Source organism: Mastigoproctus giganteus, chromosome 9 (genome assembly GCF_048544385.1).
Source record: "Mastigoproctus giganteus isolate SK-2022 chromosome 9, ASM4854438v1, whole genome shotgun sequence".
In the NCBI taxonomy this organism is placed as follows: domain Eukaryota; kingdom Metazoa; phylum Arthropoda; class Arachnida; order Uropygi; family Thelyphonidae; genus Mastigoproctus; species Mastigoproctus giganteus.
Window position 1 is genome coordinate 51,619,199 of NC_143583.1, and position 24,018 is coordinate 51,643,216.

The 24,018-nt window shown below is 38.4% G+C and overlaps 1 protein-coding gene across 5 annotated transcripts in view; it reads left to right on the plus strand.

The window, feature by feature from the left end:
* Positions 1-24,018, plus strand: part of LOC150080216 (histone-lysine N-methyltransferase 2C-like) — a 1,301,638-nt gene that overhangs the window by 706,388 nt on the left and 571,232 nt on the right. For all 5 annotated transcript variants that reach the window (XM_090381514.1, XM_090381519.1, XM_090381517.1 and 2 more), the window contains one exon: positions 14,533-14,775. In XM_090381514.1, coding sequence (XP_090237640.1) covers positions 14,533-14,775 — 243 coding nt within the window. The remainder of the gene's footprint in view (positions 1-14,532; positions 14,776-24,018) is intronic.

A 24,018-nucleotide genomic window follows, 5' to 3' on the forward strand; every position in this document is an offset into this window, starting at 1 on the left:
CAGAACCTTCCTAAAATGCGACTCCCAGCCCTGTATGCATTAATAGTCTCAAGGTGAAGTCTAACCATTGCCTTATACAATGGAATAATCATCTTCTTGTCTGTGCTGTTAAATTCCTGTATATTACTGACAGAGCTCCATGGGCTTTCCTATCTGCTTATCTGCGTTGTTCAGAGAACTATTTGCCATATTCAAAGTCACTTAATCTTTCATCTTGCCCATTCTTTACACTGAATTGCACGCTAGCAGCATCCCTACATATCTGGCATGAACATAATTATTATTGTAGGATTGTTATTTCATTTTCTGAAAAGGCTATGTGTTTCTAATAAAGTGGCCACTCAGTTCATAATAGAAATTATAATTAGATAGTATGAATCAGAGCTGTAATACTCAATATGTTCTACGTTGATAATAATATTAGTAAATTAATAAGAGGAGTTTACCTCAATATAGTACGTGGAACACTTCCATATGATACCCTCCAGAAATTAAAACGGAAAAAACGAAAAAATCGAAAAAACGAAAAAATCGACAACTTACCCTAAGGTAAGTTGTCGATTTTTTCGTTTTTTCGATTTTAATTTCTGGAGGGTATCATACGGAAGTGTTCCACGTACTATATTGAGGTAAACTCCTCTTATTAATTTACTAATAGAAATTATAATACAAGGGTTATCCTAAAAGCAATGCACAAAAGTGTTTAATTTAAAATGAATATATTGTATAATATAATTTACATTAAAATGTTAAAATGTCTCCTTCGTGTCTTTTGACTTGACTGTCTCCCAACGTTTGGATAATTTTTGAATGCTGTTTAATGGTCTGTCTGCCAAACTTGGCAGACAGTTAAACAGCATGGCTACACTCACCACTTCTAAAGACAGTAATCTTTTCCAAATAACACTTCCTTAAGCTTGCAGAATAGATTATAATCACAAGGACTCACGTGGGGACTGGGAAGGGGGGTTACTGCCCCATTTATAATTGGTGAAAACAAGCTGTACAGACTGAATGATATGAGGCCTTGCATTGTCTTGGAGTACTAGACACACCAGCTTTCTGTCTGTGGCTGCTTCTGATGAATTTTCAGGCAGGCGTAATTTTCGATGAAGAATGTTGCATAGTAGTCTCCTGTTACTGATCTTCCATGTGGTACATGATCATAGTCATAGGCAATGATGATCATTTTTTTCACCTTTGATTGTTACCAGTGGCATTTAGAGGGGTGTGGCAAAGATGAATGCTTCTCCTTAGCTGATTGTGACTTCATTTCAAGTTCAAAGTTGCATGCCCTTTTTCCTCACCAATGGCTTCAGTCCCTTTTAAAAACCCTTTGCCTTCTTGTTGATAATGTGTGAGTAACTGCATTTCAATTTCTTTACATTTTGCTCATTCATCTGACAACAAATGCCGACCGGGCTGGCCGGGTGGGTAAAGTGCCTGCTTGGCAACCCAAAGGTCTTGGGGTTGGATCAGAGTAGAAAAATGCAAAAACTTTGGGAGGTGCAATATGGCCACAGATGCTGATGTGCCAACAACTAAAAAACAAAAACAAAAAAAAAAACTGACAACAAATGTAGAACCCATTGGTCAGTGACCTTTCATTTTTTTAATACCTCCGGTAAAATTCAGCGAATAGGTGTCAATTCCTGATTTGTTTGCTATTTCTCCACAGGTCATTGTTTTGTTTTGTTTTTTTCTTTTTTTTTTTTTTCTTCCTGCAAAGTGGTAGTAATAATTACTGCTGATGTGTTGTCTATAGATTTTCGCAGTCTACTTGAGCATTACTTCTCTTCAACATGCTTTGACAAAATCTTAATACCGGTATTTCAGTATTTTAAATTTATGAAACTGGGACACCGGTATTCCAAAAAATATATTTTTTGCAATAAATTTTTATGACAATTAGGTGCAATAAAGTAAGTAAAAGAACAAGTAATTACTTGAATTCACGTTTTAAATCAAACTTTTATTACAATAATAAATATTCTAGCAAAAATTATTAAACATACTAAAAAAAAATAAAAAAAATAAGCATCCACACTACCTGTCCAAATAAAGTTAGTTCTTAAGAAACTCAATAGTGTTATCATTTAAACTGGATCTAATTTTGGTACATATTTAATTAAAGAAACTCAATGGTTCTTAAGAAACTCAATAGTGTTATCGTTTAAACTGGATCTAATTTTGGTACGTTTAATTAGCTGCAGAAAACATCCTTTTGGATTCTGTTTGATTTTCCTGTACCTTAGTATCACCGTCAGTGGCTATGATTTTTGTACAGCAGCTTTCCCCAGGCCCCACAAGCTACCTGACTGTGTTAAAAAATGAGAATTTCCAGGAGCTGAGGGATATTCCCCTCCCCCCCCTCCACACACACGAGTATGTATATTATATATCATATATATATTATATTTGAGCTGTCAGTTTCTCAAGAACAATGACACAAATATAAAACAAAAATCATTTATCGTACAAATCTACAGGGTTGTTAAAATTAAAGTATCCCTATGTAGATGTCTCTGGAGCGAGTGCTAAGGCTCATACTGAAGAGAAATTTGGACAGCAGGTACAATAAAGAATGCACTCGCCATTTATTGGGGAAAAAAATTTGTGATTTGAAAATTGAAAAAAAAAAAAAAAAAAAAAAAATCGCATTGGTGAGGTCTGTGATCAGGGTGTCCAAGATATCTGGAAACAACTGCTGATGACCCGTTCATCTGTAAAGTGTTGCCTTAGCAGTCTTTGGACCTTCTTTCATGAATATGGTATCTTGAAGGCACCCACATTGTTGCACCTCTGGTATTGCGATATTTGCCAACATTTCATAATATTGCTGTCCAAGACGGAACAGGTGCGGGGTCCAGTCGGTGTTACCTGTTCAAAAAAAATATAGTCCAACCATGAATGTGGCCGTAAATCCACATCACACTGTCACTTTTGGAGAATGCAACAGGACCTCTTGGATAACTCAAGGGTTTTCTGTTGTCCAAATGTGACAGTTGGTTCTATTCACTTGTCCATTTAAGCAGAAGTGGGCTTCATCACTCCAGAGGATATTCCATGGCCTAGCGATATCCACTGTCATTCGCATCAGAAAGTGAAATGCGTATGTGAAACGAATATCTGCATCACCATGCTTTAGCTGCTGTAGCATATGCATCTTGTAAGGATAGTACCGCAACACCTGATACATTACTAGCCTTACAGTGGAATACGGCATGTCCACTTCACGAGAAACAGCTGACACACTTGCACTACCACATGGAGATTGACTTGATAAATCCATGACAGCCACAGCCACATCTTCAACATGAGAGGAGTCCACTCATTTTCGACCTCTACCTGGTCAAACACCAAGATGTCCTGTCGCTTCAAATTTCACAATCATTTTGTGAACAGCACAAACAGTCATTGGTCCATGCCTCATGTGCTTCTGATGCCAGAATTCTCTGATAGCTGCATTGTTGCTGTTCTGATAGTACAGCTTCATAATAGCGCCTTTTCCTGCAACATTGTTGGCATTGCTGCTGTAGTGCAGGTAAACATCAACTGTATGATTTTGAAGAGACTGCTTTGCTTTTATACAGTACAGTAGAGCTGAGCAGTCGCGCTACGACAGTAAGTTATTTGCATAATTAACTAAGATAGTTACATGCCATACAGTGACAAATTTTGTATCTAATTTTTTTTATTTTATTTTTTTTCCAATAAATGGTAAGCACGTTCTTTATTGTACCTTTGTCCAAATTTCTCTATAGTACGAGCCTTAGAACTCTCTCCAGAGCACTCTACATAGGGATACTTTAATTTTAACAACCCTCTACTTACAATACATAACTGGTGTTCATTTATATCTAATCTATTCATTTTTCTCATTTAATCTGTTAATACATGCTATCATTTCCATAAAATTTCTTTCGATTAACAATCTCAACTCTCTCTCTCTCTACAGCTTCAAACACTAAACTAATTCAATCTTATAATCACCAATATCAATTCTTTTCACAACAGCAATCCATAAGTTGCTAACTTAATGCTAACAATTCCATTTAATCTCTCTTAATTTAGCAATATCAATATTCTTTACAACTTCAACCAATAAACCAACTCAATACTGAACATTTCCTTATTTCTCATGTTTCTTCAACTTCAGCCTTACTCTAAAATAATCTCCCACTTTATCTAAGTACCATTTCTAAAACAACACAGTTCAGAGGACTTGCCTTCCTTCTCTTTCACGGTGGGATTCCTTTGTGCGGGTTCCTTCCATGGAGTGCGGTGATGTCTCTCTCTCTCTCTCTCTCTCTCTCTCTCTCTCTCTCTCTCTCTCTCTCTCTCTCTCTCTTTCTTTTCTTTTCTTTTCTTAGTTGATCTGCATCTCTGCTGTGTAGCTCTTCCAGTACTGTCGGATTTCTGGATTTCAAGAACAGCTCTCTGTTAATACTGAAGAAAATTACTACAGCAATAGTAGAAGCCAGATGCCCGGCGGAACCCTTCACTATATAGTTGGACACTCCCAGAACTACCACTGGAAGTCTGCAATCCCTCCGAACAACAACCACAAACCCTTCTTTTGGTGCGAGCCCCTTATTTATTTATTTCCTTCCCATTTATTTATTTATTGAATTGATTGCAAGTTACAATTGCCTCTTGCACTACTTTTTTATATGCAACCTTATGTGCAAACCCCAGAAGTTTACGAATCTCCCCCATCTAATTTAAACCTGATCCAATCACAGTGTTATTCTTTAAACTCACTCTTCTTCCTTTAGTGGGAAAAACAGAATATTTTTCCCACACAACAAAATCTTTTACCTCAAGATCACCTGTTCACAATACTTTTGAACTACTTCATCCAACACCCTTTTGCAAAATGCACTATGTCACATCCTCAAGTAGCGGTGTAATAGAGGGAATGAACTATTGTTCAGAAGCGCTTTTAATTTTAACTCTTCCGCACCTGCCATACCATTGTTCACCATATTCCTTAATTGCACTACCAGGCCTACTGCCACAAATGGAAATATTTCTGTAATGTTGTTTTCATTATTCCTTAAGTGCTTTACTTCCACACACACTATACTCACTAAAATAAATATATTTGTAAGATTTTGTCTTACATTTTCATGACGTTTTCAGGTTTCCGTTACATTTGTACTGTGTATAACAATCCCTCATTTGCAAATTCAGCAGTATTAATGATTTATTGTTGTCGATTTTATAACCTTTATGTGAATAAATCATGGATAATTATTTTTTAAATTAGTACCGAAAAACCGGTATTTTTGTATCAATACTGGGATTTGAATACCGGAAAAAAATGACTGGGATCCTGGAATCTCAGTATTGTTAAGCCCTATTTGTAACCAATGTGAAATAATGTTATAATCTGATATCCATGTAAAGTTTCAATTTTTCATAAATTGAAACTTTACACTTTACGTGAAGTTTCAATTTATGAAAATTGAAACTTTACATGGTAGGAATGGTGACACATTTAAGAATTGTTGTTTCAGGTTGTTGTTTAAGGTGATTGTTTTAGGTTAGATTACAGTTTCAGATCAAAGATCTAAAATTGTATGAAATTGATGATAATTTCATAAACCACCATGAAATAGCAATACCACCATTCATTTTTAAAAGCCTTTGCACAAGCATTCAGTGCAGGAACTGGGTTTCTAGCACACTGATGTTGAGGTTAAACTTCAGATTATTATCCTGATTTACATGGGCATGTCGAGTGAAGCACATGTGCACTGTGCATTAATTTTGGGAATAACAATTATATAAAAGTTGAGTTTGCCACTTTAATTTTCTTGTAGTCCAATGTAACAGCTTCTTTCAGAAAATGGAGAAAGGTTATAGCTGCATATATCTTATGATGCAAGAGCTCTTATTTAAAAAGTGACAATTGGTAATCCCACAAAAATAATGAAATGCTTGCATAGGGTGCAACTTCCTTGTATGAACTGCTTTTAATTCTGATTGCTATCAAAATGAAACATTCTTAAAGGTTAGCAGGCATTACATTTTGATCATGTTTTCATAGTTGGGGGGGTGGGGATGCATCACAGGAAATTTGTATGTCAGCAAGGAAGCACTAGTGACTGAACCAGTATGAAAAAATAAATAAATGAAACATTAACAGCTTAGCTAGATGTTCTAAATATGACTCTTCTACATTTTACAAATACTACGGTAATACGGTAAACTTAACCAGATATCATTATCATAATCTTCAATAAGAACACAATATATATATATATATATATATATATATATGCACACACAGTCTGACCTCTCTTTAACGAATTTTCATATAGCGAAAGTTTTTGATTTCACCTTGGTCATTACATTGAAAATAGTTTCTGTATAATGAAGAAAATTTCCGAATAAATTTTCAGATTTTGAGAGACCTGGGTACACATTGTTCACACCTCTGGCCTTTATAAAGGCAATGGAGCTGACGCTATAGAAAGCACAAATTAAGAGCTAAAAGGATTAAGAATTAATCCCTTTAAATTTTAATAACTAAAAGCATTAATTCCACAAATTAAGAGCTAAAATATTTTACAATTTAATGGTGCCTGTAAAACCCTGCGGGAGGAAACTCGATGTGGGATAGAAAAGGATGTAAGGTTCTGGGAGAGACCTTTGCCCAGCAGTGTGGTCAGCAATGCCTAAAAAGAAGTAAAACGTATACAACTTATACACTACTATACCGAGAATCCTGCTGGTTAGCTGTCCACAGCCATTGGCAAAGATTAAGGCATATTCCCAATGTGGACATTGGCTCTGGTCAACCTATTTTCTTCCGCAAGCATCTTATTAGAGAATTAGATAAGAGTGATTTTCCTTTATCTTGGAAATTCATCTGTTGTTTCGAAGAAATGAGTCATCCGCACTTTCTCTAAATTTCACCTGTCTCTGTTTACATGGTAGCTACAAGTGGTTCCTAATTTCAGCTTTGTTTGAAGTGCTGTTCAAGTAACTTTTCAGTGTCTAGAGGAAATGTGTCTTTTTCACACTACACTCAAGAGGAAAATCTTGAGTGTAGTGTGAAAAAGTGGAAGTGCTTAATAGTGTAGATTGAAGCGTAAGAAAAAGAAATCGCATTAAAATTTGGTATCCATGCCAGTAGTGTATCAACCATTCTGAAAACTGTGTTTTGATTTTCAAACTGTTTGAGGAAATGGGACCCATTCAGAAGCGTGGAGAATTATACCTTTGGGAAGATGTAGATGAAGCAGTTTTTTAGTGGATGAAGTTGATTCATGACCAAAACATGCCGATATCAGGGCTATTAATAAAAGAAAAGGCTATGGAGTATGCACCTTTTCTGGGGCACAAAAAACATTTCAAGCCAGTTCTGGTTGGCTGGACAAATTTAACGAGCCTCATGGCTTACTCGAAAGAGTTATTTCTGATGAAAGTGGAGTTGCAATCGAAGAAGACTATACCCATTGGAAAGAAACAGTTTTGTAAAAAATTATAGAGGATTACGAGTCCAAAGACATATTCAACATTGACGAAGCAGCTCTATTTTTTAATTGTTTGCTGAACAAGACACTGACTTTTAAAGGTGATAAATGTGTAGGTGGTAAAAATAGTAAAGAGAATTACACTCTTGGTTGCAAATATGGCTGGTAATGAAAAATTAAAATTTTTGATAATAGGCAAAAGTAAACAACCCCTAGGTTTTTATTGAAATTGAATCGAAATCATGACCCAGACCAGAGTAGCAAAGCAAAGGTCTCAAGCTAAATCGAGTGCTGTGTTTGTTATTTGGTTTTTAGGAGCATTAGCAACTAAGGCCATATTGCTCCGGGATATGCGGTGGTCATTCCTTGACCTTTCTGCATCCTCCGTATTTGGTGGTGTCGGGCTCGAACTCCTGTCTAATCAAGAAGCGTGTGCTATGCACTGCTTCTGCTCCTTCCCACCTGGCTACGGAGGTGCCTAGGAGTGCTGTGACTCTGGCGAGAACTGAGGGGGGGTCAGTTGCCCTCTGAATCACAGCGTTTTAAAATGCACTGCTTGCTTGATGTTTGTAGAGCGATCAGGTACGGGACATGATATTGCCAAGGGGATGTCTTTGTGTGTGCACGATGTAAGGAGGGTGAGGAAATCAGACGACAACTCAGCATTGTTATGGGCCTATATGAGAGCAAGGACAGGGTGGGATGCCTTCAAAGGATCTAAATGGGGGGGGCATCAAGTTCTCGGGTGCCCACATCAATGCCAGAGCTTGCATTTTGATCATCATGCAACATAGCGGCAACCCATAAGGCAGAATGCACCGGACCAACAGGAACTAGTAGTTGTTGGTGACTCTATTGTCACGAAAACAGGGAACATGGTATGTAAAAAGGATAGGTGGAACAGGACCAGGGTATGTCTGCCAGGGGCAAAGGTTGATGACATTGTAGAGCAGATATCATCTTTTATGGGCACAAAAGGTGATATTGTTGTACACGTTGGCACTAATGATATTAAGAATAGGAGACCGGCGGAATTAATTAACAAGTACAGGTCACTGTTGAAAAAAAGGCGTGAATTAGGGTTGAATTTGAAAGTGTCTGCAATTCTGCCCAGACACGATAGGAGGGAGTATATGATGAGAGCCTTGCCGATCAATTGGGCCCTAGAAAGATTGTGCAAGGCTCAAGGGGTAGAATTTTTTTTTTTTTTTTTTCAGCCTAGTCTGTACTTGTTAACAGGAGAGACTGCTTCTACAGGAATGGGATACACTTAAATAGAAAGGGTGCAGAATATTTGCTGATGCTATCGAGGCAGTGCTAGGTTGGTCGGAAAACTGCTAGCTTGGAGGATACAAGGAATAATAGATTAACAGTAGCCACTGGCAGAGGTGAAAGTGATTCTTGCACTGTTTATATTGAAATGAGCAGCAGCCTGGAAAACAAGGTCCAGGGCATTTCAGAGACTGCTGGGAGTCATTGCGGTACAAGTAAACACATGGGTTGTGCTAGGGTAGCTAAGAATAGGAACAGGTGTATACTTGCGTGTACACCAATGCTAGGAGTCTGGTAAATAAATTTGATGAATTTCAGGTATTGCTCAAAACATCGAAGGCAGATTTTTTTGGGATATCAGAGACGTGGTGTCACACATATATAAGGAATGCAGAACTGGAATTTAGAGAGTACAATGTGTACATTGTAGGTATATGTGTACAATGTAGGTATATGTGTACAAAGGATAGACATGATAGGAAGGGAGGAAGGGTTATGCTATTAGTTAAGAAACACATAAAATCCAATAAAGTGAAGCCAGTCAACATTACTGGACAGTGCAATGTCGCGTCAGTTTGGTGTTGACATAAGCAATGGGAGATCAGAATTGAGAGTAGGAGTGTGCTACAGGCCTAATGACTCTGATGAGTATAATAAGAAACTGTACAGAGAAATAGAGTGGGTCAGTAAATCAGAGAGTCATATAATGGGTGATTTTAACTAACCAAATATTGACTGGAATTTGTGAGTTGGTCACTCGCACACTAGCAATGCTTTTGTGAATTTATTGGATGATTGTTTTCTACATCAGTATGTTCGGGAGGCAACTAAAGGAAGTAATACTCTTGATCTGATTATCAGTAGTGATTCTTCATGAATCTGCAGATAAAGGAACCACTAGGTGGCAGTGATCACAGTGTGCTGAAGTGGGATTTACTCAAAGAGGTAACTACCATCAGGGGTAAAGGGAAGGGTTTTTGCTTTCATGAAGGTGACTACAATGGTCTGAGACAGTATTTAAATTCTATACAGTGGGACCAACTGATGATGTTACCAACTGCAAATTCACAATGGGAAGCATTCAAAGAACTTATCTTGGAAGCTACTAGGCTTTACATACCAACTAAGAAATATTGTTGAAGGTTTTGGCTTAAATGGATGTTAGATGAACTAATGAGACTTATGGCAGAGAAGAAAAATGCATGGGATTCATATAAATTAATGGGTGACATGGAAGCCTATGATAGATATAAGCTGGTCTGTAACCAATTGACAAAGGAGATTAGGCAGGCAAAGGCAGATTATGAGAAATCCTTGGAAAAGGATGCAAAGAAAAACAGAAAAGAGTTCTTTACCTATGCAAACTCTGGAAGGAAAGGGATGAATCAGATTGGTCCACTGGATATTGATGGTTCAACAGTTGAGGATCCTGCTCAGGTGTCTAACAAACTAAATAAGTGTTTTGCATCTACATTCAGGGAGGGGAATGCCAGAGGTGAAGTAAACTCTGGCAGTGAGCTGGATGATTTTGTAATAACTGAGAGGAAAGTGGAGGAGAAATTGTTGAGGATAAACATAAAAAAGGCACCTGGGATGGATGGGATCTATCCAGTTATATTAAAGGAGGCAGCAAAGGAAGTAAGCGAACCCTTAGCCATAATTATGAGAGCTTCTTTGGACTCAGGGGAGCTACCTATAATCTGGAGATGTGCAAATGTGACCCCAATTCACAAAGGAGGATCAAAGGCTGACACAAGTAATTATAGACCTGTGAGTTTAATTTCTGTTCCAGGAAAATTAATGGAGGCACTGGTTAAACAAGCACTGCAGGATCATCTAGACAAGACTTCAGTTATAGTTCGGACACAGCATGGTTTTCTTAAGGGAAAGCCTTGCCTGACCAATCTGATTGGATACTATGATGCAGTCACAAAAGAATTCCATGCAGGGAATAACTTTGATATTATATATTTGGATCTTAGAAAGGCTTTTGATACTGGTGCACATGGAAGACACTTGTGCATAAGATTGGAGCAGTGTGGCATTCGAGGCAAATTGCTACTATGGATAAAGGGATGTTTGATGGGGAAAAGACAGAGAGTGGTAATCAATGGACACTGCTCATCATAGACTAATGTTATTAGTGGAGTCCCTCAAGGTTCAGTGTTGGGTCCATTGTTGTTTTCTGTATTTACAAATGATATTGATGATGGTATATAAAGCTTAAAGTCCAAGTTTGCAGACGATACAAAGGTTGGCAGGGTTATTAAGGACAATACTGACAGTATGCTGCTGCAACAGGATTGTTGTTGTTGTTTGTTATTTGGTTTTTAGGAGCATTAGCAACTAAGGCCATATTGCTCCGGGATATGCGGTGGTCATTCCCTGACCTTTCCGCATTCTCCGTATTTGGTGGTGACGGGCTCGAACCCCGGTCTAATCAAGAAGCGTGTGCTATGCACTGCTGCTCCTTCCCACCTGGCTACGGAGGCGCCCAATGCAACAGGATCTGGAAAGGTTGAGCAGATGGGCTGAGAGGTGGCAAATGAAGATTAACATTAACAAATGTAAAGTACTACATATGGGAAACAGTAACCCTAGAGCAAAGTATCAACTCCGTGGTACTACGCTGACAGTGGTAGAGAATGAAAAGGACTAGGGGGCCGATTGTGCGGGAAGATATGAAGTTTTCTGAGCAGTGCAGACGGGCTGGAAGAGTAGCTCATGTTGTCTTGTCAATGATATACAGGAATTTTTCTAACAGGAATAAGGAGGTGATTATTCCATTGTATAAGGCAATGGTCAGGCCACACCTTGAGTACTGTATACAGGTCTGGAGGCCTCATTTCAAGAAGGATGTAGAGCTGCTGGAACGAGTACACAGAAGGGCAACAAGATTAGTGAATGGAACAAAGGGTTGCTCTTACGAAGAAAGGCTTAAGTTTTGCAAATTAGTGTCTGGAGACTAGTGAGGTGATCTGATTGAGGTGTATAAACCGTTGAATGGTTTGAGCATGCTCAGTGCTGATGGGATTCTTCCTCTTGCTCAGAATAATCACCTGAGAGGGCATAAATTCAAATTGAGGAAAGACAGATGTAGGTTAGATTTGCAGAAGTTTGCCTTTAGTCAGCTGTAGTTGGTTGGTGGAACAGACTTCCATCCTTTGTTGTGGAAGTTGATAGCCTAAAAAAATTTTATGGCTGAGCTGGACAGGTATTTGGAATGAACGGAGGGGTGAAATGGGACCGTTTTTTTTTTTTTTTTTTTGTTTGTTTGTTTTGGCTGATTCTGCATAAGCTTGCTTTCTTGCATCATATGCCTGTACTAATGCTAATGTCATTAGAATTGGACTACAACTACAACAAAAAATCTTGAATGACTAGTGAAATTTTTGAGCAATGAATTTAAAATTCATTGATTGTCAACAGCTGCCCTTTCCCACCTTCATTCAGTAATTTTGAAACTTATAAGTTTGAAGCTTGTTTTCTTCCTTCTGAATAATTCGTCTTAACTGCAACCACTGCTGGATTTACATATAAGATAAACAAGCTTAGGTCCTCACGTTTCAAGGGCCTCGCTGCATCTTAAAAAATCCTTATCGGCTTTATAAGGCATTATCAAGAATTTGAAAATGCACTACCAAAGACTCATACTGAAAAAAATTATACTGAGAATAGAAACCAACCAACCTATAGATTATGTTATAGATTTGGGATGTGCATATCAGAAAGTTTGGCGAAAGTTTGGAATCAAGATGTGACGGAAACAGTGATTAAGAATTGTTTTGCAAATGCAGGTTTTGCTAAAAATGCTAATTAACAGAGATGAGAGGGATGAACAACTAGAAGACATTGAGAAATCTTGGGAAGAGTTCCAAGCGAGGTTTGAATAGCAGAGAAATTGTTCTTGGCATATTTTTAGGGGTTGATGATGATGTCATAGTAGCTGAATATCCGAGTGACTCCAATATTTTGGAGCATATTTAAAGGACTAGTGACAATATCGATGATGAGTTGGATGAAAATGAGGGCAATATTAAACATTCAAAACAAGAAACGTTGGCAGCATTTGAAACTTTGCATCGAGGTCTTCAGTGGGAAGAAAATGTAACAGAAAATATATGTCAGTGGTTAAAGTTTAAACGAATTCAAACATTTTTATGAATGGTGTACAGTAGAATCCAATGTACAACAAAAAATAACAAAATAATTCACAATATTATTCTTAAAAGTGTACTAATATATTTTGTGCATCATGTATTAGTCATTTCTTAATATGTATTTATTAATTAATTGTTTTAAAATGTTATAAAATGTAATCATTCCACTTATTTCTGATTTATTTGCCATCTTTTACTGTATTTCTGAATTACAGTATTTTTCATTGTTGAAAACGTCATATTTTTTTATAACGAATGTTTTCAAGGGAACGACAGATTTCATTATAAAGTGGTCTGACTATATATTTTATAGAGATTTTAAATTAATAAGCCAGCTAACCCTTAATATGGAGTATTTAATAAATATGTGTTTGCATAAATATGACCTTTAAATAAAATAAATTTTCTGTTTATACTCCGGCACGACAACCAAGTCAGTAGAGTTTACAATAAATCGTCAATACAAATATTTATCGTATTTAGTAGTCACGGGCTTGAACCCCGGTCCACTCAAGGAACGCGTGCTATGTACTGTCGCTCCTGACCACTGGGCTAACTCCTTTATATCAGATGTATCCTAAAAGGGTTTCAAACTTGATATGACAGCTGAGTATAGATTGGAAGGATGAAGATTCTTTGACATTTTTTAGTCTAAAAGGTGTGTTATTCTTAACCAGTATTATATTGGACCTACCTCAAATATGAGACCTGCTAATCAATACAAGAATGCTATTAAACCAGGCTATAGAAAGATGACTACTAACCATCATATAAAAATGAATGCTTCTTGCCATATGGAATTGATGTTTTGGCAATCCATGTTACCTCCTCAGAAAAAAAAAAAAAGCTAGCTATGAACAGAAAGTTCTAAAGTGAAAAGCAGCAATAGGCAGTGTCTTTTTATTCAGACTGGGCAGAACTGTTTTGAGGATACACCAGAAATACCTAGTAATATAAGAAAAAAAATTAGGTGTGTTAATTGATAAACCAGTAAATTGCATACCAAAATATAAAACATCATAATTTAAATATAAACTGCATGATAAAACCAAATTAATGTTTGATTACTAGGTTTTTTGTGTTCAGAAACACAGTTCATTAGCTTAATTATTTGAATTTCCTCTCTCCCTTCATTTTTTCTAAGGTTTGTAGGGATATCCACTTTACCAAAGTCAAAATTGTTCTGCCCAGTCTGAATTAAAAGATGTCTGTGATTGGCTTCATCAGTGAGGTCACAAGAATTGCTAAAACAGCTGTATGGAGAGTGGTTATTTTCATATGATGGTTAATATTCATAGCCTGATTTAATTGTGCCTCTTTTATTGATTAGCAGAACTCTTACTTGAGATATTTCCAATGTAATATTTATTTATATAATTTTTGAGACAAGAGCATTTTATGCATTCCATATGTGGTATTCTCAGCCAGTATCTGAAACTTTAGTTTCAAAAGTGGACATTTCTTTTCCTGCTTTTAGCTTGGAAAAATGCAAAGGAATTTCATCCAGCTAAACTATACTTAAAGCGGCAGAATGTTTAGTTATAATAATATCAGACTGAAGTATTCAGAGTTCTTTTACATTGCTGTTAACAGTTGTTGTCTTTCTCTGGCAGAGTTCTGGAACTCCACAATCACCAATGATGTCTCCATCTCCAATGGGACCCTCTCCGTCTCCACGACTGCAGCATTCTCCATCACCATTGATGCAACAGTCGCCGGCAGCTATGTCTCCGTCTTCTCTTATCCAACAGCCATCACCTCTCGCACAGTCTCATCTGTTAGCACAGCAAGTATCTCCACATGTTTCCACACAGAATGAAAATGTACCTCGACCACATCAAGTTCATGTTTCCCAAGTAAGTTATAATGTAATTTTTTTGTATACTCTAAATTTGTATTTAAAAATTAAAATGGGAATACTGTGACTAAACATAAAATCCAAAAAAACCTTTACTAACAGTATTCAGAAAGCTGTAGCATCAAAAATAGTGATTAATTTAGTTAGTTAGTTATATAAATATATAAAAAAATAAAATAAATAAATAGGTAATTATCCATTTTTGGCTCCCTTGACATGGGCGCCTATATGTGGTGAGGATACTTTCCAGGGATGCTGCTGGTCTTCCAGAATAACACCACAGAATTCCAATCCCCATAGCCTAGGTTTCAGTCTAACACTGTAGGAATCTGGCATTTGCTGTGTGCTGCAGCCTATGGAAACTTGGGGGGGGAGAGACCCTGGTGATTGAGGGGCCCAGCTTCATTGCACCACTTTGGCTCCTGGATGGCTCATCCAGGATCAGTCAGCTAATAGGTTTGGTTGCAAGGATCAACCGTACGACCATTGATCCTTGCAAGGATCAACCATGCCCCTATTCTCATGGTCTGAGAGAAACAGGATTCAGGCTATCTGTGATGCCGTTAAGGTGTCTGGGTAGGGGGCATCCCATTTTGGCTCCGTGGTGGGGAGCTCAGGCACTGAACCAAAACAAAATCTCCGAGAATCCTGAGAAATTAATTTCTTCCCCCAATCTGGTCCCTATCAGAATTCCAATGTAGCAAAGAGACCCCAAACTAAAGTACTGTCAGGTCCTACTCCAAGATTCCTGATTATGCATTCACAAACTGAAAAACCTATTGAGAAAATATTGCCCTTTTTCATACAGATGGGTTTAGAGGGGTTAACAGGTTCTCTGAAATCAGTTAAGACTCTTTGTTCTGGGGTCATCTTAATTGAAACCAAAAATGGCAGGCACTCTGAGCAACTACACCTAGAAACATCAATTGGAGGAATACTGATTACTGAGACCATATAAAACAATAAATTCATCAAGAGGTGTCATCTGTGTCATCTTAGAGTGGAATCTCCTCGATGTTACTGAGGAGGAAATCTGCTCTGAAGTAAAGCCACAAGCTGTTAAAAGAATTTCCATGCATAAGGATGGGAAGTTGATGCCAACTAGAAACCTCATCCTTAAGTTTAATTCTTCAACATCTCCAAAACCGATAAAAGCCAGGTACATAAATTGCAGTTTAAGACTTACATTCCAAATCCACTACAACATTTTAAATGCCAGAAATATGGGCATTCTCGGGTGCCTGCCATGGAGCACCTGCCTGTTCTCGGTGTGGTGTAAAAGACCACAAAAGCAATGCATGTACACCACCAAACCCACTTGTGGCAACTCTGAAGGTGAGCATCCTGCATACTCAAGGGTGGTATGCCTGAGATCGAAAGAAGAAAAGGCATACGGTAACACAGAGCTGAGCTGACTATTTCGTATCAGGAGGCAAGAAAACTGGTAATGCCAATAAGTAGCATTCAGCTCACATATGCTAAGAAGGCTGCTGAAGGGAAGCAATCTGTTGAGATTCAAACAGAAAAGACAGTCCCTCCAAAAGAATCTTTTGCTCCCTTTGTGCACTATCGAATATTCAAAAACCAGTACACGCAATGAGCTGCAACTCCCTTATTGATACCATTTACTGCTCCACCTCCTAAAAAATAATATGGAGAAAACTAAAAACCTGATCATTTCCAGCAACAAATGAAAACATGGAGATAGAGGTGCAGGAACCAAATGAAGATGCGGTCTTGGAACTTTTTGCGGATAAAAATATGCACAATGCCCGTACTTCTCCAAAAAGGATAAATCCAAGACTGATAAAGCAAAGCCTTCTGCATTTTGGAAGCTGTTCGATCGACACACAAAGCCCAAATAATTGCCAAATTCATACATTTGGAATTGCTGTGGATTCCAATGGAATATTGAAGTCAGGGTGCCTCTGTTTGCAGGATACATATCTGAAGGCAAATGAATACCCTGTCTTATGTAATGTTAGCATAATATGTAAAGATAGAACCAGAGGTGGACCTGCTTACGGTGGGATCACCATCCTAGTGGGCAACCATACCCCTTTCCAAGTAATCCTTCTTACAAGCACCATAGAGGCAGTTACTATTTTCCTCTTTGTAGGGTTTCTTCTAACAAAGTTTTCAATATATTTGCCCCCTGGAATCAACATTTCTCACATAGACCTTGATGATCTAATTGCACAACTGCCTGTTCCTATTCTTTTATTAGGAGATTTTTAATGGACATTACCCTCTGGGATAGTGCAGACACTAATATAAGGGGCTGTAAAATAAAGTGCATGCTTGAAAATTAAAAGCTCTCCTGAATGGAGGAACAATCACCTTTTCCACACACCTATCTGTATGTTTACTGACTGCCATTGGTCTCTCCGCCTGCTCCCCTTCTGTCCTCCCTTTGCTCACGTGGGAGGCTGAAGAAAATCCCCATGCTAATGATCACTTCTCTATGATATCTCTTCTGACTGAAAAAAGACGATGTCAGTCATCAAAGATATCTCAGTGGAAGTTTGATAAGGCTAACTGGAATGCCTTCAAACATCTGGAACAATTTGACATCACAGGAGTCAGCCAGCAGCCGATCAGTGATGCAGTTTTGTACATTACAGAAGATATTGTACACACAGCAGCAGTTGCAAATCCAAAAATGTCTACACAGTGTCTACCATTTCCAAAATGTTGGTGGAATTCAGAATGCACAGCAGCAAGAAAAGCCCTAAACAAAGCATGGGGGATATTCATCTGATATCCCACCAAAGAAAATTAGTATCCTTTAAACATGCATGTGCCAAAGCACACTACACCCAGTATCAGAGCTAAAGGGAATCTTGGATCTGCTTTACCTTCTCCATGGCCCCAAGCAATTCTGTGATCAAGTGTCTTTGCCAGTAAATTAATGCTATTTCTTGGTGTAATAAAATCATTTCCTTATTTTCAGCAGTACATTAACACACAATTCATTCAGTAAAGAAAGCACTTTACTAGATCAGAAGGAAAGTAACCTTCTTTCTTTCTTTTCTTAGTTTTTCCTTTTTATTACAAAGGTCACAAAGGTGACACTGCTCCTGCTTCCACGTGGCAGGGCCAGTAACCTGGAAGGGAAAAGCTCTCCCTTCCAGGGCGAAATGAAGCAAGCAAACCGTTACTAGAACCCAGAAATCCACTGGGTGCATAGATGAGACCCTTATGGAGCGAAAACAGTTGGAGCCTGATTTTGTTGCAGTTTAATGTCAAAAGACTAGCATAGACTAAATCAGAACTGCAACCTTCCTTATCATCCTCTCAACTGAAGAGCAACCTGTTGGCAAACTCTCGCCGTTTCTAGTGCAGAAATGCCTAGAAAGCATGATAGATACCACCAAGACAGTTTGTTGCTTAAGATCAGGAGAATTACTAGTTGAAGCTGCCAATGAGAACATCAGATGAAGAGTTAAAACAAGAACTACAGATCAAGGGGTAATCATTGTAAGAAGAATAATGACAAAAAAAAAGACAGCATACTAGTTCCTACTAGGAACATAATATTCACTTTCGATAACCCTGAACCACCAAAGCAGGTTGTCTTAACTGCATGTTAGAGTGTACATTCCAAACCCCTTACGCTGCAACAAGTGTCAGAAGTTTGGGCACTCACAGACAGTTTTCAGAGGAGCGACTGCCTGTGCTGCATGTGGATCCCCTGCCCACACGAATACCGATTGCACAGCTATAACACCCAGTTGTCCAAACTGCAGAGAAGCACATCTGGCATTTTCCAAGGAGTATTCCCTTTGGAAATGTGAAAAACACATACAGTGATATAAAACTGAATGCAATGTTAGCTACCAAAAGGCTAAAACATCTATACCAATCCTGAATACTAATAAACCAACCTATGCTCTAGTAATGAAAAAATAAATATCAATTGCAACCCAATTGATAATGGTGGTAATCGATATTTGATATTAGGCACCATTCCACTAAACCAAACAGCAAGCAAAAAAAAGTAAAGCTATAAATATGCTGATTCCCGTACAACCAAATGCCATGCAGCAAAAACACTACAGTACCTACTTCTGCTGATACAAACCAAACAGATTGCATGGACCTAGAAGATACTTGCTCATAGCAAGATGAGCAAGTATTATAACTATTCACTGATGAGGATATGGACATGGGGAAAGCCATATCTTCCAAAGAAGTAGAAAGGGAAACTTGGCGAAACAAACCCTCAGCCCCTCGAAAACAAATTGAGGGTGCTACTAAACCCAGATAATGCTTATATTTCTGCATGGAACTGCAGAGGATATCGCAGCAATTTTAATATCCTCATACAATGTAATCCTATTGCTCTATGCCTACGGGAAACCAACCAAACTATTTCCCTCCCGAACTATACAATTCATCGGAAAGATTGTGTTGTAAACAACTTGACCAATCTAGCATTTGGAGGTATAGCGTTGATAATCAACACTCAAATACCCTCCAAACTACTCCCTTGAAGCAGTTGCAGTATGAATCAACATTAATTTTGACTTGACTATAGTCTCTCTCTCTCTCTCTCTCTCTCTCTCTCTCTCTCTCTCTCTCTCTCTCTCTCTCTCTATACTTGCCCCCTAATCAAAATATAAGTTACGACGGCTTAGAAGAACTATGTGTAGTGGTACAACTTCCTCAACCATAAGTCATCCTAGAGGACCTCAGTAGTCACCATCCATTATGGGGAAATGAGAACATGGAAGAATGTGGACAAATTATAGAAAATTTACTTGACCAGCACAATTTGATTACTCTTAATAATGGCGCACACACTTATACACATTTACGTACAGGATCTTCTTCAGCTGTTGACTTCTCTATGCTCAGCATCCATATATATTCTATTTGGGTGGACTATCCATAGCAATCTGCTTGGTAGTGACCATTACCCAGTGATATGCCAGATTGATAGAAATATTCCCTACTCTTCTAACAGAACTGCTAAATGGAACTTTTTCAAAGCAAAATGGGATATATATATATATATATATATATATATATATATATATACAAGCAATTAGCAATAATGGAAGAAAAGCAGGTCCAGCTAACATCCATAAACTTGGCCACAGAATATATATCTAACCAAATACTACAGGCAGCAGACCAAGCAATTCCAAAGCAATCCAACAAAATATTAGCATGCTCAAAATTGTGGTGGAATAATGGATGCAGTGCAGCCTAAAAAAAGAAAAGAACAGTGCATGGAACATCTTCAGGAAGTTTCCAACAACAGCAAACCTCATCCACATCAAACAGGCTTGGGCAAAAGCAAAAGGAAAAAGGGACTAGCAACAGGGAAACGTGGAGACATTTCGCCTCCACAATTACAAGAACTACAAAAATGCAAACGATATGGGTCAAAATACGACGCATGTACTCTACACATCCATGCATCAGCCTTCCCATACTCACTGTATACGGTTGTGATGTTACAACACCAGTGGAGATTGTTAATACATTGGGAAAATCATTCATGGAAATCTCAGCCACGACATCTTACACACCTCCTTTTCAGATAACCAAGGCACAGGCTGAGAAACAGTTCATCAACTTTGAATCAGCATCTAGGGCTGCATGCAATCCCCCTTTTACAATGTCAGAATTGCACAATGCTTTAGCCACCACTGGGCTCAGTGCAGCAAGACCAGATTGAATACACTAGATCACAATAGTACAACTTACTGAACCAGCCCTTAAGACATTGTTACTCTTTTATAACAGAATTTTCAGAATAAGAGAATACCTTCCTGGACAAATGGCATCACACACTTATGTTTTATCATTTCCACAATCAGGAAAAAATCCTACAAATCCACAACATGATCGACCTATTGATCGACCAGCTGTATGAGCAAGGTCCTAGAGAAAATGATCAGTGCCCACCTGGTTTCTAGTCTAAAACAACCTTCTTAACCCAATGCAGTGCAGTTTCTGTGAAGGAAGATCCACTTTGACTTACTCATCAGGCCAGAAATAAACATCTGTGATGCTTTTGTGCAAAACGAACACTCTGTAATGGTTCTCTTTGACACAGCTTGGAGGTATGGTATAATGCGAAACCTATATGGTCTAGCCCTATGCGAGAAGCTACCCAAGTTTATCAGAAACTTCCTCCATAATTGCTCATTTCAAGTTAGAGTCAACAACCAGTTATCTTCCAATTTTATCTAGTATAAGGAAGAAGGGGTCCCACAAGGTTCAGTATTAAGTGCCACCCTATTTAACATAATGAACTCCATAACACAGGATCACAAACAGTGTCTACCACCCTGTATGCCGATGATTTCAGTATCTCCTGCCATTCACCTAATATGGAAATGTTAGAAAGACAGTTGCAAGGTGCCATCTACAGTCATGAAATGGTCCCAAAACAATGGTTTTCGCCTCTTGCCACAAAAGACTTTCAGGATACACTTCTATAGGAAGCATAGCCTACATCCAGACCCAGATCTTCACCTAGAAGATCAAATCATTCCAATGGTTCGTAGTGTCTGCTTTCTTGGTGTGGTTCCTGACCAAAAACTTACCTTCCTCGAAAATATAAAAGAGCTCCGGATTACTTGCCTTAAGAAGTTAGACATCTTAAGAGTACTATCTGGCACAACATGGGGAACTGACCGTTACATGCTACTGCATTTGTATAATGCATTAATACAGTCATGTCTAGACTACAGCTCTGCTAGACCAAGTGCCTTACTTTGGCCTGATCCCGCATGCCACAGTTTGCTTCATCTTCCCACTAGGAGCATTCCAGACATTGCCAGTCCAGAGCTTATATGCTGGAGCAACTGAATCCTCTTTAGATCTATACACACAAATGCTTCTATTAAACTACACAGCAAAACTCAAAGGGCAACTGGACAACCCTACTTGGAATGGACTCTTCTCGCCCAAATGGGAGAACCTTTATTCAGCATGCCCGTCTAAAAACCCATCAACAGGGATATGCCTGCATTTCCTGCACAGTGACTTGCAAATTAACCTTGGCATGATAAAGCCTACTGCTTCTCGTACAGTCCCACCTTGGGTGTATCACATACTGCCGTACGACCTTTCACTCACATCGTTCGGGAAACACACCTTATCCCAACAGAGCATATGGCAAATTCATGCTGTATTGAGAACCCAGCATGCAGAGTACACCCCAGTCTACACGGACGATGTAAAACTGACGCCCATGTTGGTGCAGCAGCAGTATTTCCCAACCTAAGCATAGCCAAGCAACTTCCTATTGAATGCAGCAGCTACACTGCAGAACTCTGTGCTATCTTTATAGCATTAAGTTTCACCTTATCAACAAGTATATTGAACAGACTCCACCCTATCTATACAGACTCCATCTGTGTTATCCAAGCAATACAGCAGAATACAAATAATAATAACCCCTTACTCATACAGATTTGGAATACCATGACTAAACTAAGTAGGAAGAAACAAGAAGTTATCTTTTGTTGAATCCCTAATCATGTTGGAATTTCTGAAAATTAACATACTGATGATCTAGCTGCGAAAACTGCTACAGATCCTATAGGTCAACCTTTTGGTATACCGATCACAGACTACAATTCAATTATGAAGAAGTGGTGTCTTGAAAAATTGCAACACATCTGGCAAAGTTAAGTTGGGAACAAACTACTCCGTATAAGGAAACATCTCCAAACTTCGAAATCCAGTATACGTGAAAACCGGCATGAAGAAGTCGTATTAGCCTGACTACGAATAGGCCATACACGTCTAACACATCTTTATCTTCTTGCAGACTCTGATCAACCACAGTGCACAAACTACAGTACTCAGCTCACTGTCCAGCATGTACTTATTTATTGTTGTTGTTGTTATTTGGTTTTTAGGGACATTAGCAACTAAGGCCATATTGCTCTGGGGATATGCAGTGGTCACTCCCTGACCTTTCTGCATCCTCCGTATTTGTTGGCTCACGGGCTCGAACACCGGTCTAATCAAGAAGCATGTGCTATGCACTGCTGTTCCTGCCCACCTGGCTACAGAGGCACCTCATTTATTGCCCCAAATGTAATAGTGACCGAAAAGCCATGTTTTTTACCTCTTTTTCCAAGACGAACATTACTTTCATTATTTCTGAACTCCTGGCAGATACCCCCACACGTGGCCAAAACACTTATATACATACAACACTTATGTATATAAGTGTTTAGCAACACTTATATACATAAGTATATAAGTGTTGCTAATATGGACCTAATTTCTATGATGATGTTAAACACACATAAGCTGTGTATTTAACATCACCATAGATAGGTGCATTATGGCCTTGTGCCGTAAAGCCATAAACAAAAAAACACACGTCCCTCATAATCCAGGATGCTAGTTCTAAAGTAGTCTGAGATAAGATTGAAAAAAGAAGAAAAATATCCACCATGCCCATCAGTGATCCCAGAGCAAAATAATGTCCAAAATCAAATACTGTAGGGGAAACATTTGAAAAAATCTCTGCTGTAACATCATCATTCTCCCTCCCCCCCACCAAGCATTAAACTCCTCTTCAAAAGGGCTTTGGCCATACAACGAGCCCTTTACACAGAAAGAGTTAATTCATTCTCTCACGAGCAAGTGCCGTGGGGCCAGAAGACATCCACTATGAAATATGACAAACCATCTTTCAAGACATTCTAAGCATCATCTTCTGGATTTATTTAATAAGATCCTTCTTGGCAAAGAATTTACAGATTCTTGGAAGAAGGCAATCAGTCTTGCCAGGAAAGGATCTTAGAAATCCAAGTAACTATTGCCCCATTACACAAACAGCTCTGATATGCTGATTGTGCAAGATCCTGGAAAGATTGGTTAATGCTCCCCATATGGTATTTGGAAACTAATGGTCTACTTTCCAGAATACAGTGTAGCTTCCAAAGAAACAGATCCACTTTGAATTATGTAATCAGACTCAAAGCATACATTCATGATGCTTTTATTAAATCTGAATGTCTGGTACCAGTTTTCTTTAATATCGAAAAAGCATTCAACACAGCCTGGTGATTTGGCATATTGCAAGACCTCCATAACTTTAGTCTTATGGGATAACCTTCTCATTTTTAATAAAAACTTTCTTTCTAATTGCCGATTTCAAGTACATGTAGGATCCACTCCCTCAAGCATTTTGCCAAGAGGGAGTCCTGCAAGGATCTCTTCCAAATGTCACACTTTTTGGCCATTGTTCTGGGAAAGT